Genomic DNA, 18,340 nt, shown 5'->3' with positions numbered 1-18,340 from the left:
AATCAGACATGATGATAGTAGACACAAAAGTAGGTGAAGGAGTGATCTAACCCAGACGACTGAATCCAACTCTGGACAAATATTTAGTTCAATGCATGTAGATATGACAAATAATGCTCCAATGTAACTTCAACAGATACCAAAAAATGGCAAAGCCCAATAAAAATTGGCGTTCCTACTATTATTTGAAAATTGTCCTTGTACAATATAAATTAAATGAATTCATTTTGCTCTAAAATTTTCATTTTCCTATTCGTTTTTCCTTTTCCCCGTTTTACTATACATGTACTCAACTCTTTCTCTACAGTGATGTAAAGGGAAGATTATGTAAATACCTAGACCTTCCCTGAAATCATCTGCAGTTACCTCCAAAGCTACCGCATACTGGGAATATGGCATGTGTATTTCAGAGTTCGATGAGAAGACAGAGCATTTTTCAGCGCTACATCCAAACTTCCGCTGCCTTGAAACAGTGAGTCATACAATTCACAAACAAACTGAGACAATTCTTTCTCATCGTCGTCCAAAAAACGCAACGACTGCTCTCCATTTTTCTCAGGTTCACTATCTTCCCAATCACTAGCTGGACTGGGTGGTTCAGAATCGTCGTCATCTGCTTCCTCTTCTCCAATCTCAAACTTCCCATTTTCGAATGTGCTAAACTTGCCTGCTCCATGGAATGATGTTATCAGCGTTTCTTCAGGCTCTGATGAAGGGCATATGACAGCTTTAGCACCAGAATCTAGAAATGCTTTGGTTAAAGCTCGGATAGGCCCATATATTCCTGTGAAGATTACAATCCTGTCCCTCCAAGCTCCAATCTGCAAAGTTCAACAGAAAATATACAGATGAGTTCTACTGACGGATCAACCCAAATTATCTGAACAGTTTCCAAAAGGATTAGGTCGATGGAAAAGTTCGCCATAGAAAAGATAACTGTTCGAAGATTGTAATAACTGTTAGAAGATTGTAATACTTTTATATAAAAAAGACAGTAATAATAAAAAAGAATAAGGAAGAGATTCTTCTGAAATTCATACAGTCTCAATAGCACATGCTGATATATCTTTAATGTCTAAGAAACACTGTTTTCCTCATGAGCTACCAAATTACATTAACAGGACCTTTGCCCATAAGTTTTACCAATTTTGAACCTTCAACGATAGACAAGTTCTTAACTATCAACTACTTCCCCTTTCCTGTAAACATTTCGCACAAAATGAAGAAACTAAGGAACAAACTTCCTTTGCAAAAGATTTTACATTTGGAGTTGATGGAAGGGGATCCAGGGGATCAGCCAAATGGCTTAATTAATAAAAGTAAAATTGGATTGGCAGTAATACCTCCTGAATTCATCGTTCAATTTCAATTTCAAAATACTGGTAAAAAGCAGCATATTTGGTACTGATAGTGTTATGAATAATAACTTTAACCCCTGAAGCTAAGCCAAAGAAATCACAGAACACAACAAGAACATTGAAGATACAAAGTAGAAGATTCACTTTCCGGAAGAATTTCCAAGAGATTTTAATCAGTGAGTTTTCAAGGTAAATTATTACAGAGAGAGTTCTCAATCTAAAGCCACAAATCGTTCCTTTTATTGCTTGATCAAAATAGGCTTCTAGAAATATTAGCCATCACCCAACATTTCTCCACCTTGGCTAGATTTCTCTTCAACCAGACGCAGCAGTTCTTGACAGTGCCTGAACTTGGTCCTAACTAAAGCCTTAGTCAACATGTCAGCAGGATTCTCTTCTGTACCAATCTTGTTCACATGCACTTCCCTTTTTGCAATTACTTCCATAACAAAATAGAGTTTAACATTAATGTGTCTTATCCTTTCATGGTATACTTGGTTCTTTGCTAGATGTATCCCACTTTGGCTATCACAATATACATTGGACTCAACCTGATTTCCTTCCAACTTTCTAGCCATATCACCCATCCAGAGCGCTTCCTTTATTGCTTCTGTTAAGGAAATGAACTCTGCCAGTGTGGTGGATAAGGACATCACGTGTTGCAGATTGCACTTCTTGCTTACTAAGTAACCATGATACTAAAACACAAATCCAGTCAATGATCTCCTCGAGTCAAGGCAACAAGCAAAAGCTGCATCTACAAATCCACTCGTTGTTCTTCCATTATCTTCATTATTCCTGTACAACAATCCCAGCTTAGGAGTGCCTCTTAGATATCTCATTATCCACCTTACTGCCTCCCAGTGATGCTTCACTGGTTTACCCATATATCTACTCGCTAAACTCATTGCATGAGCTAGATTAGGGCGAGTACAAACCATGGCATACATTAGACTACCAACAGAGCTTGCATAACGAACTTTCTCCATATACTCAGCTTCTTCCTCTGTTTTGGTGAATTTTTCAGAGATAATTTGAAATGTTGGGCTAATGGTGTTGATACCGTCTTTGATCCATCCATACTGAACTTCTTAAGCACACTTTCAATGTAAGTTTGAGAAAGGAACAGATTTCCAGTACTTCGATTCTTCTTGATTTCTATCCCAAGAATCTTACTTGGCTTCCCCATGTCCATTTCAAATTTACTTCTAAACACTTCTTTTACAATTCAATCTCAGTTATGCTTTTAGAGGCCAATAACATGTCATCAACGTATAATAATAAATAAATATCAACACCTTCTTGACTCCTCTTATGATAGACACAATTATCATTTTCATTTCTCTCAAAGCCATTTTGCAACATAAAGGTGTCAAACCTTCGATACCTCCGTACACGTGCAAGAGAAAGCTTTCCATCATCGGTCCTTTCGAATCCCAAGAACAAAGGCGTTTCCCAAGCTTTTTTGGTGCTCCAACTGATGGTTCTCCCCCACCTCTTTCTTTGAAGCAGAAAGGCAAAGAGCTGCTTGCGGTTCTTTCTTGGGATTGACATCTTTGTGGAAAGGCATGTTGTCACGATTGAATGATAGAATAGAGTGGGTCGCTTACTTAGTGTACCCGCAGCGGGCCGTGGCCAATCTTTCCTTTTGGGCAAGCACTGTGGAGGTGAAGGGCTCCTGTCATCCGGCAATGCAAGACCCACTCCAGATCGATACCTTTTGGTCAGACCATTTCCGTATACTGAGATTGACGACATAGCTTCTTCCTTTAGCCTTTAGCTTGGCACTAGGTTTAGTCTTCCTTCCCCTTTGAACTTCACTATCTGGCTTAGAGAAATGTTATAAAACAAAGTACAATATTGCCACAACCTTAATCCTAGGATCCCTCTAGTACGAGTACTAGAGAACGACATATATATATACTCAAGTACTTCAATTTTATTGTTACTCTAAAGACTTAGTTGTGAATGTTCTCCTCTCCACCGAAACTAGATTGGACTAATTCTTCCACTTTCTATTTAGCAAACTAGCTACACGAGGAAGAAGGCTGAGCACACTTCGCTCTCCCACCCTTATATGCTCAAAGATCTTCAGGAGTACATAAAAAAAGAACTTGGAGATTCAAATCTATCACAGATAGTTAACGACGGGTTTTTATCCCTTCCTCATGCTGATGCGGTAATTTCCGAACCAGTCTTTCTCTCCTGATCTGAAGCACCCCTTTTCCATTCATAGAGAGATCCAAACGTCAAAATCAATAAAAAGGCTGGACCAAGATCCAAAGGGATCAATCTTGTTAGAGAGAGACTTCCAGGTGGGTCACCAGGACAAACCTTGCTTGACAGGTATTATCTGAATCCAAGGCAAAGTAAGTATATAGAGATCAGAAGGGAAGTAACATCCTCAACTGTTCTCAGTATAATCCGATCGGGGCTAATTTAGTGTCTTCAGTAATACTACGGAATAAGGTCTTACTTTACTAAGCTTTTTAGCCAGTTTAAGGCCTTTTTCCAACCCCATCATGGAAGACCATTACTCGAGAGAAAAGAAAAGAGAAAGAGGTGAACACTAACTGAAAGCGGTCGGGAATGAGTAGGATTTGAACCTACGACCAGTCAGTTAACAGCCGACCGCTCTACCACTGAGCTACTGAGGAACAACGGACTTAAGGAATACGACCCTCGTTCTTTGGACCAACCTATGACAAAAATGAGTTTGTCACTCTTTTTCGAGTTTGATCCCAGGATCGGCAGCTGAGAATGATGATGGAGATGTATTGCGGCCTTCTCCTGTTCATAAAATTTTTTCCTCATTTTGAAGTCTGTCAACATGAGACGTCTCCTCCATATGCTCTTCAAGACATGCGAGATCTATACAATCTTGCACCCCCTGCGGGGGGTTCCAACAACAAGATTTCAGGAGCAATTGCCCACCAGACGAAGAAGTCCAAATGATAAGAACAAATAGCATATCACGTGAATGAATATTATCACGTGAATGAATATTAGTAAATGATAGCATCCAATAGATTCCTTGATACGGGACATGGGTCTAGAAGCTATGATCGTACCCGGATAGAGATGATGGTCTTGTGTTTCAATGACGGGTAAGGCAGTCAAACTATTTGCGCCTGTCTGGTCTGGTCTGGTCCGGTCGTTTAGCCGCTCTTTCTAAGAGACGGGAATGTAAATAGAAAATATCTCCTGGGAAAGCCTCGAGCAGAGGATGCATTTGAAGAACCTGCCATTCACTCATTCACGGAATGGTGGCAGGGACGAAAGAAAGGGTCCCACCCAAGTGCAACCACACTAGCAGGAAATGAAATGAAAGCAAAAATGGATATGTGTCACTTTATCACTGTCTGTATGCTTGTCTTCAAGAATCAATCAACCACAAAGAAGCAATCAAGAAATAAAGTTGAGGTATCAAAGTATATCATGTTTTCTTTCGTTTCGACCCTGATGTATGAGATGAGGAAACCATGCCTTTCGAACCGAATGCAACACCCATTTCCTAATAACATATATAGGGCTTCCCTTTTTGATCGGAATCTATTCTATGATTGAATAGCAGAAGTATTACTTAGTAGTATAAACTCGGAGAGAGAGACAGAGAAATGACTCTTTTATACCTGCAAACTCGAAGTAGGTCCCTTGTTTTTGGCAGGAAGAGTTCCAGCCTTTGTTTCCCCTCGGTAGAGTGAGTCTACTTAGCGAACTGGCAAGACGTGGAGATCAATTGATCAATATGAATCTCGAGAGTGGATCTTTGAGCGCTGTCTCCTTGTCCTGGAGGCTCTCCGGCCAAGAAAGGGCTTACTATCGTAACCGACTTATTGTATCAATGTCGTTAGTTAATGCAAGCAGCTTGTATTCGTTTAATAAGAAGAATGTGGTTCTTCCTGCTTTCAGGAAGTGAGGCACTACAGGTATTGGATTCCGCTTGAGCTACCGTACAATGATCTTCTTAACAAGCACACTTTGTGCTCTTCTTAAGGTTTTCTTAAGATTAGGACTTGGACCTAACTCAACCTCAAAAGGGGAGGATTGTCCAAGTACATATATGCAACTATCGGGAATTTTATCCAATCAATGTGGGACAACTAACACATCTCCCTCACACCCAGTAACGAACATCTGCAGCGTGATGTTTACAAGTGGCCCAACTATGAGCAGAATTACACATAACGGTGGAACATGATCTCGGATACCATGTTAAGATTGAAACTTAGACCTAACTCAACCCCAAAAGCTAGCTCAATGGTAGGATTGTCCAAGTCCATATATGAAACTCTCGGGGATTTTATCCAACCGATGTGGGACAACTAACAGTTTCTTTCCGGGTAACCAAAAGCTAGCTCAAGGGTTGCATTTCATGTTGAGCCGTATCTCCTTCGAGATAGCCTTTACTGTTGAGCTATATCTCTTTCGAGATAAGCTATATCTTGTGGGGCCGCTCAGCCCTGTCTTGTGGACACATGGACACCGAGAGTACACAGTGGCCAACGGGTCGGGAGGGCTCCGGATCACCGGGACATTTCAGGTCCACATCTGATCTTGTAGTGGATGTAGTGACCCAGAAGAGTACCGCGCGACACTATCCACTTGGCGCCTCTAGACTGAGCATGTTGAGATCTTTTGTGATTCGTATTTCTTGACTACCCTGGTATCATATCATAGCATATGTATGTCATATAAGTTTGTATACTCGTGATTTTGTATTGGGCGTTATTATCACTCACGTCCTCGATTTTGTTTATCTTGGACACCCCATTTTTTTGGGACAGTCCTCAGGTTGGATTGCTCAGGAGGAGGAGGAGGACGTTGAGTAGCCGGTTGATTTAGTTTATCAATACTGTTTTGATTCGATATTGTTGTACCGTATATTTTGGTTTGAGTTATTCTGGACTTCGATTGGGTTCTATAACTATTGTTTTGTGACCGTTTCCGCAATTATCTCTGATTATTGTTATTTAGGTTAACTGTATGCTTAGCTCTTGATTAGTAGGTGATTCTGGAACGGGTCACTACAGACAACATCAGCATCTTCATGTTAATCTTTCTTATCCGGTGGTCGTTTCTTGAGTTATGGACAATCCCTCTTGAAGTGTCCTTTTTTACATGGGAAGCACTTTCTTTTGTCATTTGATTTAGACCTGGTTGGTGTTTTTGTTTTAAAATATCTTTTCTTCGATCTTCCTAGGATATTCAGGCCTTCTAATTATCTTCCAAGCCTTCTGATTTCTTCTTCAATTCTCTATTTTCTTTGAGGAAATTTTGGACTTCTCCTTCATATCTTCTGAGTCTTCTGATTTCTTCTTCAATTCTTTAGAAAAGAGGGAGTCTGCACCCTTTTCTAGAGTCAATGAATCTCTGCCATAGAGTAGTGTATCAGAAAGATTTTCAAACTCACTCGGTAGAGATCTTGAATAATATCAGTGTCTTGTATTCATCTTCTAATTTGATTTCAGTATTCTCCAGATCAAGAATAATCTTACTGAAATCATCAAAATGATCCTCCAAAGGTTTTCCATCGGGCATCTTGAAGGAGTAAAGTTTCTGCTTCAAATATATCCAATTGGCTAAAGACTTCGTCATGTATAAGGTCTCTAGTTTCAACCAAATTGGTGCAGGTGTGGTCTCCTTTGAGATTTCTCTCAAAACCTTATCATCGAGGCAAAAAATTAGGGCGCTATGAGCCTAGTTCAGAATATCCTTCGTCACTTTTTCTGTAAGTGTCGATGGCAATTTCTTTTCACTCTCCAATGCAAGTTCTAGCCCTTGTTGTACGAGGGCTCGTATCTTCAATCTTCAAAGTTCAAAATCATTTCTGCCAGTGAATTTCTGATTTCGAATCTTGTGGCTCCCGTCGCAACTCCTTTTCCCAGAACGAAACCTGGGCTCTTGATACCACTTGCTATGAATAAGAACTTTATACCACTGAAGCTAAGCCAAAGAAATATAGCACACAAAACAAGAACAGAGAAGATGCAAAGTAGATTCACTTTCCGGAAGAATTTCCAAGAGATTTTAATCGGTGAGTTTTCAAGGTAAATTGTTACAGCGAGTTTTCGATCTAAAGCCACAAAACGTTCCTTTTATACATAAAGCAACAAACAAGAAAGATAACCAGTTTATATTCTAACTGCCAAGGCATTCCAACGGCTATTTTTTGTTTTCCCTTCAGCTTTGCATTCTTGAATTTATTGCTTGATCAAAATAGGCTTCTAGAAATATTAGCCATCACCCAACAGATAGGATAAAAAACAACAAACACATTGTCCATGGACATACCATATAACGGACATCTTCAGGGGTCAAGTGAACCAGAGGTACTGTTCTACGGAACATATAAGCAGCAATTTCACGATCATCTTCCATGACCTTCAGAGGACAACATATAAGATCAATATTTGCTCAATAACTGCCCCAAAATACAACCAATTTTTAAACATCGCACCTGTGTTTGACGTCCAATATACCTGTGGACCACACCACCAATATGAAAGTATGGTCTGCATGACACAAGATCGGCAACAGTTGAAAGGTTGGTAATGACCAATGCCTGCTTCCTTCTTCGGCCCTTCATCATTGATAACATGGTATATTTAACATTCTGCAGAAATTTATCCGCTAACTCTCCAGGTTCGGCAACCACAAATACATCATTCTGCCAACTACACCAAAATGGAAAAGGTTTTAAAGAATGTAAGCTACAATAGCAAGATATTAGAAAACTGAAAGATAAAGTAAATGCTCAGAAAAACCAGACCTTAATATGGAGCCACATGTGTCATTTTGCATTGCCAAATGAAGTATTCCAACCTGGGGTGAGTTCTGTATTTTCTCGTGCAAAGATACTACCGGTACAGAAAGCTTCCGGCGTTTGCGAGGAGAGTCGGGGGGTGGTGAACCAGTTGTTTTTGCGGAATGAAATCCATCCAAACTTAAGGGCGGTACCAGGTCAATTCTACCTATGCGTGGGGGACCAATTTCAGGGCTATAAAGTAGGGGACTTGATGGAAAGCTTCCAGTGAACAAAGGTGACGTAAATGGTGTTGGAAATGCGGATCCTGGAGCCATCTTAGTGGTTCCCACATTAGAAAGAGATAACTTTATTCCATTACTCGTGCAAAAAGTCTCAAGTGCTCGGGTATGGTGAAAAATTCGTCCAGAATCTGGACTGTTGGAAGCCTCTACAAGAAGAACACCACGTCTCCAGCCCAAAAGTGGGCTATTCGCATTGGACACTGCCCATTAACAGAGGCTAAGCTCAAATATGAAAACGACAGCAAAAGCTACAGCAAGAATAAAAAAGAAGTGCAGATTAAATAAAAAATAAAAAATGAGATTGTATTTCATACCTTTAATATTGAAGAGTTTTTGAGACTTCAAACTTTCTGAAAATTTCTCATCATGAGGACTCTCAAGTAATCTTTCAGCTATATTTTTAAAAGCAATGGAATTATTCTGAATACACTCTTCTGTTGCCCCTTCTAATTTCAACCAATTAGCAGGATCGGTTTCATCCAACACCATATCACAACGTTCGTCAACTGCCATGTAATTAAAACTTTTAAGAATCTAAAAGTCTCAACAGTTTCAGTTTGATATCATTCTTCACATAAAATCTGTGACATCCAACATCACTTTCCAAATATGAATTCAATTTCTGCGTAATGTGCAAGCACGTGTACCCAGTAAAAGAGATTAAAAAAAACCGCTTTTTGCACACTGATAAGACGCATGACAAATTTTCTATCATAACCACCTGGATTAAATCGAAAATACTGTACATCAGGAAGTATGGGCAGCAATGTGCTCAATGCTTCTTCCACACGATCAACAGAACAAGTACTCTCAATCAACACTTGTCCAGTGTCCAAATAACGCCAGCCACCCTTATGAACCTGACAAATCAAACGTAGAAACGGCAGTTAATTCAAGCACCACACAGATGCATTTGTAGTGGATCACAAAAAGCTTCTGCCACCCCTACTAGCAGCTAAAAGTAGAAAATTCAAATCACCATCTAAATAAGACCGAAAAAAACAAATTCAGCAAAAAAAATGCCTCACAAGCAATTGATTTTTCCCAAATCAGTAATATAGGGCACCATCTCCAACAGGAAAATGCTCGATGGCAGGATTCAGTAGCAGAATAAATGTTTGAGTGCATCCCTTTCTATAAGTAAGATTGTCAAAGGGCTCTCCTCCATGATGATACGATCAAACAGATCAAAACTGAGACAATATTACAACCCGCATCTGAGAATTTTTTTAAGTCAAACTTTAAAAAATCGGGTCCCAGGCGTGCTTTGATTTAGTTTTAAACTTTCTGTTAATGAGAGTTTTATAAAAGTAAACCTGTGGAGTATAGACTCGAATATAAAAGGTAAATAATATATAATAATCAAAACATTTATAATGCAATCGCTTAAGTTTTAATGGAAATTTCAAAAAAAAAAAGAATTAGGTGGAAAAAACTCATAGTTGAATCTCCGATTTTTCATTTTTTTTTTAAGTTTTAGAGGATTTTCTAGATTGTACCAAAAAAATTCACTTAATTGAAAAATTAATTTAAAAGAAATTAGTCACTACTTTTTTAAAATTTTAGTGGCTATACAAATTGTGTTGAGTCATATCATTTAATTGATAAATAGTAAATATTTTTGGGCCCCTCTCAAGAGTAGACCTAAGGCAGCTGACTCTTGGACGTCACCTCAGGTTCGATTAATATGTACAAATTACATACAACCCATAAAAACCGGAGAACAATGCCAAGAAATTGATACCTTTGTTGGAACAGATCCGCAGGACCGCAACCAACGGAGACCAAGCAATCTATTTTAGCATCAGGCCATAATAGTTGTGCTTCTCGTATGGCAAAAATAGTAGGATTGTTTGCCACTATGGCACCATCTTGCCAACGATGTACACCTGCGCATATAATGTTCAGAAAAAGAAGGCAGAGATTTCTCTGGATAACCATCTGTAATGGTGAAAAGAAATTCAGGGGCATGAGAAAAGTTACCATCAGAAAAATCATCTAGATAATATGGTGCTGCAGATGACGCTCTTATAGCTTTCCAGATGTGATGTTTACAACTTCCAATAAAAGCATGGCGCTTGTATCCAACTTGAGCTCCAGTAATAGCAGCTCCTTGCCCACCAGTTGCCATGTTTTCAGCAGCTGCAGAAGAAATTTCGGGCGTTCCAGGAGGATACTGAAATTAACGAGAACAAAAAATTATGAAATAAACAGAAAAAATATCATTCAAGTAGACAGTGATGAAAACATAAAAACTAGATATAAATTTTTACGCCAAACCTGATAATTTCGAAATATATACTGCTGAGCTGGTGCAACACTGACAAGGGTTGATACAACAAAAACTTTTGGGATTCTCTTAACTGCAGATTCAATTAAGAGATTTCCTTCCTCATCAGCACAAATCTCCTTCAATAGCTTCTCAAATTGATCTGCACTGTGCTGGAAGAAGGCTCGAGTCATTCTCAATTTCCAAAAAGAATGATGAATTTGCAGAACATTTTCACATAATTTCTCGGCAAATCAACTTGACATAGAAAGAACGAAAGATATTATCTTACCGGTGAAGAAAACAAGAAACGCAAGGAAATGGTGAGAGATGGACAACTATTAACAGATCAAAACACATTCGATCAGAAGAACAATTAGCTTTTCTTTTCTCAGTATTTTTCCACAGCACCATACATTTTTATATCATAAGATAAGACGGTAACACAAGCAAATTCGAGATAGCAACAATGAAATAAAACTAAAGACTAGAAGGATAACATACTTTAGATCCATGTACAACAACATGAAAACTCTGTGATGAACTCTTATAGAGTTGATCTAACTTTTCTCTCCACGTCGCTGCTTCATTGTCCTTTGGAACAGGTTCAGCAAAAACAAGTTTCCCTGGGAAAATCAAAAGAAAAAGTAAGGAGACTAAAAGCACAGAAAATCAGACAACAAACATGGATGAAACCATGAGCAGTCCCCTATAAAGCAGAACATTACCAAGTTCTTTGTAAATATCTTCACATTTTTCCAAGGACATCAATTTAATTCCAAGAGCTACAGCAAGCAAGCCACCAGTAGATGTTCCACAAATAAGGTCAAACAGTTCATGAATTTGCTTCCCAGTACCCTTCTCAATTTCTCTCAAAATCTTGACAGTTGCCAGTCCTTTCATGCCGCCACCATCCATTGCAAGTATGCATAATCCTCGTTTGGGAACTTGTCTTCCTTTAGTAACATGGCGTAGAATCTCATTCTCCCCTGTGATGGCATAATGTATCCTCTTTAAGATTATGCACACAACAAATATGTGATAATAGGAAATATCACTTAGAAAAAACCTACCTAATATAGCCAGAACACGTGCTGCAGCTTTACACACTCGAGGCTCAGAAGCAGCTGTCAGCCGCAAAAGAAGTTCCCGCAGACTTTCTGAAGTGACTAGGGCACGACGGTTTTCCAAACAGAAAGCTAAATTTCCAACGGCAAATAGAGCTAATATTTGTACCTTAAGACCGAAAAACAATCATGTTGAGCATATATGGAAAAAAAAACCAATGGAACGTTTGGGTCATGGGTAAGGGGAACTTGCCTCTGGGTTTTTATGGCCACATAATAACTTAATTGATTTCAATACATCTTTGGTCAACATTTTCTGAGCTACAATATCAGATGTAAAAGCCAACTTGACCACAACTTGCAACACGGAGATTACTTCTTGGCCCCCTGCAGATTTTAACACTCTTTCAATAGGTTGCATGATGTCAGATTTGATCAATTGCATTGCCACCTGAACATCTGATGCAAGAGATGAGAGAGCAAAGCAAGCTTGCTCAACCTAACAAAACCACAAGTCGTGTGAAAAAAATATCATGAAATAAACGAAAAGTTAATTGTAATAAACTGTAGCATACCACAAGCTGGTTATCACTGCTTATCATACTTATAAGCTGCCGCACTGCATTCTCATCTTTTCCTACAACTACCCGGTTTCCATCATCTTGCATTATCTTTGCAAGAGCAGATGCCAGTAGAGGATGATGACAAGAAGAAAAACGGAATATGAGGGAGAAGAATGCACTCAGCTTATGTCGAGATGCAACAAAATAAGAACTATTTTCTATCTGCGATCAAACCAGAAAAGTGCGTAATCCAACTTGAAAAAACAAAATCGAAAGTGCAACTTAACCAAACAACCTAAAGACTATATCACTACATACCTCAATCTGTACACTGACTGATCTTAAATTATCATCAGCCACAATTCTTATGTTTGCGAGAGACAAATGGCGAAGTTCTTGCAAAGGTAAAATGTCAGGAAGAAATTCAAGGGGATTTCCAAAAAGCCTCAAAACGCGGAACTCTGCCATAGCCTTGTCAAAAGCTGGAGACAACCATTAAGATTCGAAAATATTTCTGCAGACAAAACCAGAGACCAGTAAATTGAAAACTACAGATAACAATTCAATGACCTGAAGTCAAGAAGGGGCCTGACCAGCTTGTTATGTTCCAGTGACAATTCAACAAGACCAGCACACTTTCAATTCCACTGCTTCTAGTTGCCAACGTAGACAAGAACAGATAATAGCAAAATTAGATAGATTAAAACTATGGTGCAAGAATGTCTTTTCAATTAATACAGAAAGTAAAACCCCAACAAAGCCTTAAAGCCTACCAGGCACAAAAACAAGCATGTTGTAGTCTATGGCAAGAACTTTCAAGTTTTTCAGCTCACCAAGCTCAGGTGGCAAAGTAGAGAGCTTGTTATTATCAAGGTACAATTTCTCAAGAAGTGGCAGGCGAGTTATCTCCACTGGCAATGACTAAGGAAAACACAAGCATAAACATAAATACAGGTCCTTTTGATACTAATGTTTAATTTTGATGCATGAAAAACAGACTCCCCTCGTTTGTGACAACATATCAATTAGCTGTTTAGCTAGCATTTCAAGATTAGAGTTAAGAGGAAGTGAGGAACATTAAGGGATACAAACCAAGCTGATCTCTAAATGGAATTAATTGGTATACACAAGAATCGACCAGAACAGTCCATCGAAAAATAATCTTTTGCAGAACACAACCTTTCATAAGGACAATATAAGTAACGTGGACCATCAAACCGAATCTCAACACTACAGAACGTACTCAAACTCTCTTTAATTGATCTATTATCTATAACGCTCAACTACAAAAGAAAACATACGTCAGTGTGAGCTTGAAAAACAATGTAATTGTGGTTACAGAAAATGGTCCAACATAATTTTGCTAATAGAGATGACTCACAGTAAATCCATGACTGCAGAGGCTAACCACAGCAACATTTCGCCAATGTTCCAGGCAGCCTGCTCCGAGAACAACTCCATCAACAAACCCATTAGCGAAATTGGACTTCATCAACTTCAGCAAAACCCCTATTGCACCATCATTCTGCTGCCCAGAACCCCCTGCCCTCCAAAGTATAATACCCTTCAGTGGCTCCCTTTTCTTGACAACCCTCATCTCCACCCCTACACCATCTACCACCCCAGCTGAATTTCCCGACTTTCCACCACCATTACTTCCCAAATCACCCCCTCCATTCTCTAAATTGTCCACCTCATTCTCAGTCACCGGAACTCCCCCCTTCTCCCTCAACTCAATCTCCACAGAGTCTTGAGGTGAGGGCAAAGCGACCATCACCTGCGACTGGAGTTTCAACGCGATTTGATCCTCATCATCCCCGGCGTTCCAATCGAGGTCAATCCTAAACCCCAGTTTCTCTCGATCGTTATCGACGCTCGCGGCTGTGGCCACGACGTCCTGTACCGTCGACGTCGGAGAAGACCCAAAGAACGGAGAAGCGGAAGATGACGACCTAGACGAAGTCGGGGTGACATCATCGAGCGTATCCGCATCTGCGCCATAACTCAACGTCAAGTGGAAGACTTCTGATGGGCGCTTCCAACCCAGTCCCCACGACATTGATCCCAAACCAGATCAGGGTTTATTAATCTCCTTTCCTCTATTTTCTTGAACTTCTTTGACTGATACAGCATGGAGGGATCAGATGGAAATCAAGAATGCTAATCAGACAACTCTGCATTCAAGAACCAAAATGATAGCGAAAAAAAAAAGATCTTGGTTTGAGTATGAATCAAAATTCCTGATTTTGTGTGGATTCGATCGAACCGTAACCGAATGTTATTAATAATACGCATAGTATGGTCGAATGTGAAGTGCTGCCAATTATATTATTTCAATTCATTAATGTCAGTAATCGTTTACTTTCTAAATGTTTAATGACCTGAAAATGCCATTAGTTTTTATAGGAAGAAAAAGAGATTCGAGGAGAATAGAAATAAACAAAACAAATACATAAAAATTGCCATTAAAATACCACGTACACGTATGAGTACGTAAATGAGTCGATTCGAATCGAACAATATGAGGCTCGAGCTCAGTTGGTTTAATATTTGTACATACTTGAGCTCGATTCGAACTTTTATCATGAGAGTCGAGCTCGGCTCGCTTTATAATTATTAAACTCGTGAATAGATCGACTCGTTAATAACTCATTTATCTTATTTAACGAGATTGAGTTGAGTTTAGCTCGTTTAGCTCCTCAAATATCAATTAATGGGACTTGGTCGGAAGGTGTTCTTGCCTCTATCATTAGTTCGGATAGTCGTCGTTTCTGGTGTTTTAATCATCTTTCAATGACTCCTTTAATTATGTGCGAGGAATTGCCTTATTGAGTAATGGGAAGAGGGCTACTCCTCGAAAATGCCTAAAGGTGGGATTCCATATGGAAAAGGGGCAGAGCACACAAAGAAGACGATATCAGTTTCGAGTTCGTTTTCGAACTTGTCGAGCATCCTTAGCAGAATTTAAGGGACATACTTTCTAATTTTATAATATTTCAATCACTTGTCTTACATTCGAATTTTGAGGTGAGAACATACAATTTATTATTGTACACATAAGCCCAACAAACTAGAGGAGCTCGAACTCGAGAATAAGCTCGCGAGTTTACGAGCCAAACATCCTTAAACTTGAGTTAGGTTTGATAAAATTGTCGAGCTTGAAATCGAGCTCAGCTCAGTAAAAAACTCATTCGATCGAGCTCGACTCAATAAATTTAACGGACGATATCGAATAAGTTTTTCACCGAGCTGAACACATGAGTCACTTTATTCATTTCTCTCCATGTACCTTGAGCTCGATTCAACGAACGATATCAAATGAATTTTTCATCGACCTGAATACACGAGTCACTTTATTCGTTTCTTTCTCTATATAAGCCAAATATCGAGGAAAATTGCTCGATCTTTAATTTATTTTTTTTAAAAAAATGTATTGTGTAATACGCGTTTGTAAATTTTATTATAATCCAACACGCAAACTCAGAGTGGCCGCAACCTGCTCGCTCTTCTGCAACACTCTTCCCATTGTTCAAGGCCGCGTCTCTATCTTTCATTCTCCGTAAGTTACTTCTCTCTCTATATCTCTCTCGAATCTCGATTTGTTTATGCATATTCACGTGGGATTCTTTTTTCACTTGTTATTTTTCGGATTTTGCAATGCTACCAATCTCTTGAGGTATGATGGATCTAGATTGAGTTTTGTGTTTCTTTGTTTTGTTTTATATCGACGATTAACCCGATTTTCTTGTTTTTATTGGAATTTATACTGATTTGTGGGCATGGACTTATATTTGCTGTTAATGAAGGTCCTAGGTTTAGTTTTAATTCTCGATTTTAACCTACCCGGTTAGTTTGGAATAAAGGTTGGGTAAATATTAGCTTTTGTTCTTGATATTGTATCATAAACTTTAAAACAATGAAAAGATCGGTTATATTGAAGTTGTGCTTGCAAATTGCAATTCAAGATTTTTAATTTTTGATCAAAATTTGTCTTGGATTTAAATTATTGGCATAAAAAAGGCAGAAGAACATCTCATGCGTTGCAAGTTCGATGATCCTAGTACAGCCTGAGGATGTGGCTTTCGTTTTTGGGAGCTTGAATCTCTAGGTTTTCAATTGAGGGCTTTGACTTGATTCATTTCCTTGTTTGTTTCTTACTGTTCCGCATCACGTCAATGCCGTTCCTTGAAAATGTAATTTTTGTATCAGATCATTGGCATTAGATTTTTATCTTGTTGATCTGACTTTTTGTTCTGTTGAATATGTGCAGTGATAGGGTCTTTTTTCTCTTTGCGCGTGTCCCGTTCTCTTCTCCAAACTGTAATCTCGTTATAAACTCTTTATATCACACATGGAGGTTAAACTATGGAACGACAAGCGCGAAAGAGAGATGTATGACAACTTTGCAGAGCTCTTCGCGATTATAAAAGCTACTGAGAAGCTTGAGAAAGCTTATGTGCGCGACATAATTTCTCCAGCTGAGTACGAAACTGAATGCCAAAAATTAATAACCCATTTTAAGACTCTATCATCCACTGTGAGAGACATTGTACCAAGTATTGAGCGGTTCCATGATACATATAAAATGGACTGCCCTGCTGCCCTGAATCGGCTTGTGACTTCAGGTGTTCCTGCCACTATTGAGCACCGGGCAGCTTCAGCAGTATCAGCCACAACCTCAGCTGCCACTGTTGCAGAGTGTGTACAAAATTTCATTACGGCTATGGATTCCTTAAAACTGAACATGGTTGCTGTTGATCAGGTCCATCCATTGTTGTCTGATCTAGCTGCTTCTCTCAATAAGCTGTCGATACTGCCACCTGATTTCGAGGGCAAAACCAAGATGAAGGAATGGATTGTCAGACTTTCGAAAATGGGTGCTGCTGATGAGCTGACTGAGCAGCAGGCACGGCAGCTACACTTTGATCTGGAGTCGTCTTACAACTCCTTTATGGCTGCATTGCCATCTGCAGGAATGTAGGTGCTGGTTCGGGGCATGGCTGTAAATAAGTGGGTACACATTTGTTTTGTGTCTACAGGGTTTTGTAACATATGAACTGTGTCTCCATTGTAGTGACTTGTTGGGATCTTGATATCGTTGCGCACTTAGTTACTTGCATATTGAACGTAACATGCGGTTGAGATATTAGGAAGTTGTGATTTTTGAACTTTGATTTGTCTCTCTGCAGGTGAATGGGATTTTGTGTTGAATGATTTGTGATGAAAAAAATAAGGAATCTTTTCTATTTAAACTTGGATTAATCTTCTTTTGATTGAATATGTATTACACTGTATTAAAGAGCTTGGCTTTGTTTCATTCCCGAACAACTGGAAATTATGTGCTTTCTGAGACGCAGAAGAAGGAAATCGTGTTTTGCTCATCTGAAAATTATAGAATAGTTTGAGCTTGGGATTGCTCTGTTATTTGGATTGAATAGAAATCCACTATGGCGATGGATGGGCCAAATATGCATTGGGCATTTCCATGATTCTTCGAAAGGCTACGTTTTACATCGATGAACGATTTGGATTACAAATTACACCGATTTTAGATATATTTCCAATGTATTCTTCAAATCAATTCATCTAACTCGAATCAAATTTCGTAAGCGTCCCCTTGCATCATCATATTATGATAAATTATCTCGCTAGTGTGCATAAATAATTTCTTTGAATTCATCTACTTAATTATAATATGATATGATGGCGATATATGATGAAGTGTATGCTTCTTTTTAAAAAATAAAAAATATATGGAATATTACGTATAATTAAGACAAAATTAAATAAAATTTTATTTTTTTAAAAAAAAAACTCCATTAAATTAAAATTTCTAAAAAAATATAAATATTTTCCATCAAGTAATAGTTTGAAAAATCACAATTTCTTTGCATGACATTTAAGATTTTTTTTGTTGAAGTAAACGCGTTATAGTGGCACTTAAATTTATTTATTTATTTACTACTCAATTTTATTTTTCATCATAAAAAATTTATAAGTAATGTGTAATTAGTTACCTATAAATTTTATATT

At 38.6% G+C, this 18,340-nt stretch overlaps 1 protein-coding gene and 1 pseudogene across 3 annotated transcripts; one reads left to right on the top strand and one right to left on the bottom strand.

The window, feature by feature from the left end:
* Window positions 1-161: 161 nt before the first annotated feature.
* LOC142542649 (phospholipase A I-like) lies at window positions 162-14,623 on the bottom strand (annotated as a pseudogene).
* Window positions 14,624-15,715: 1,092 nt separating this feature from the next.
* On the top strand, window positions 15,716-17,382 carry LOC142542648 (vacuolar protein sorting-associated protein 28 homolog 1). Of its 3 annotated transcripts, none has more exons than XM_075649398.1 (2): window positions 15,716-15,866; window positions 16,578-17,382. In XM_075649398.1, the coding sequence occupies exon 2, from the start codon at window positions 16,659-16,661 to the stop codon at window positions 17,286-17,288; it is 630 nt and encodes a 209-aa protein (XP_075505513.1). In that variant the 5' UTR covers window positions 15,716-15,866; window positions 16,578-16,658; the 3' UTR covers window positions 17,289-17,382. The 3 variants fall into 3 exon arrangements, with proteins under 3 accessions (XP_075505513.1, XP_075505514.1, XP_075505515.1); XM_075649399.1 differs by having other exon boundaries at window positions 15,829-15,983; XM_075649400.1 differs by lacking the exon at window positions 15,716-15,866 and adding an exon at window positions 15,991-16,415.
* The last annotated feature ends 958 nt before the right edge of the window (window positions 17,383-18,340 follow it).

This window comes from Primulina tabacum, chromosome 4 (assembly GCF_025594145.1).
Source record: "Primulina tabacum isolate GXHZ01 chromosome 4, ASM2559414v2, whole genome shotgun sequence".
Lineage (NCBI taxonomy): Eukaryota > Viridiplantae > Streptophyta > Magnoliopsida > Lamiales > Gesneriaceae > Primulina > Primulina tabacum.
The sequence above is the reverse complement of the archived record's forward strand: the minus strand, read 5'-3'. Positions and strand labels throughout refer to the sequence as shown.

What these genes read in the sequence shown, in the direction of transcription:
- LOC142542648 (XM_075649398.1), top strand. Translation starts at nt 16,659, where the DNA reads ATGGAGGTTAAACTATGGAACGACAAGCGCGAAAGAGAGATGTATGAC.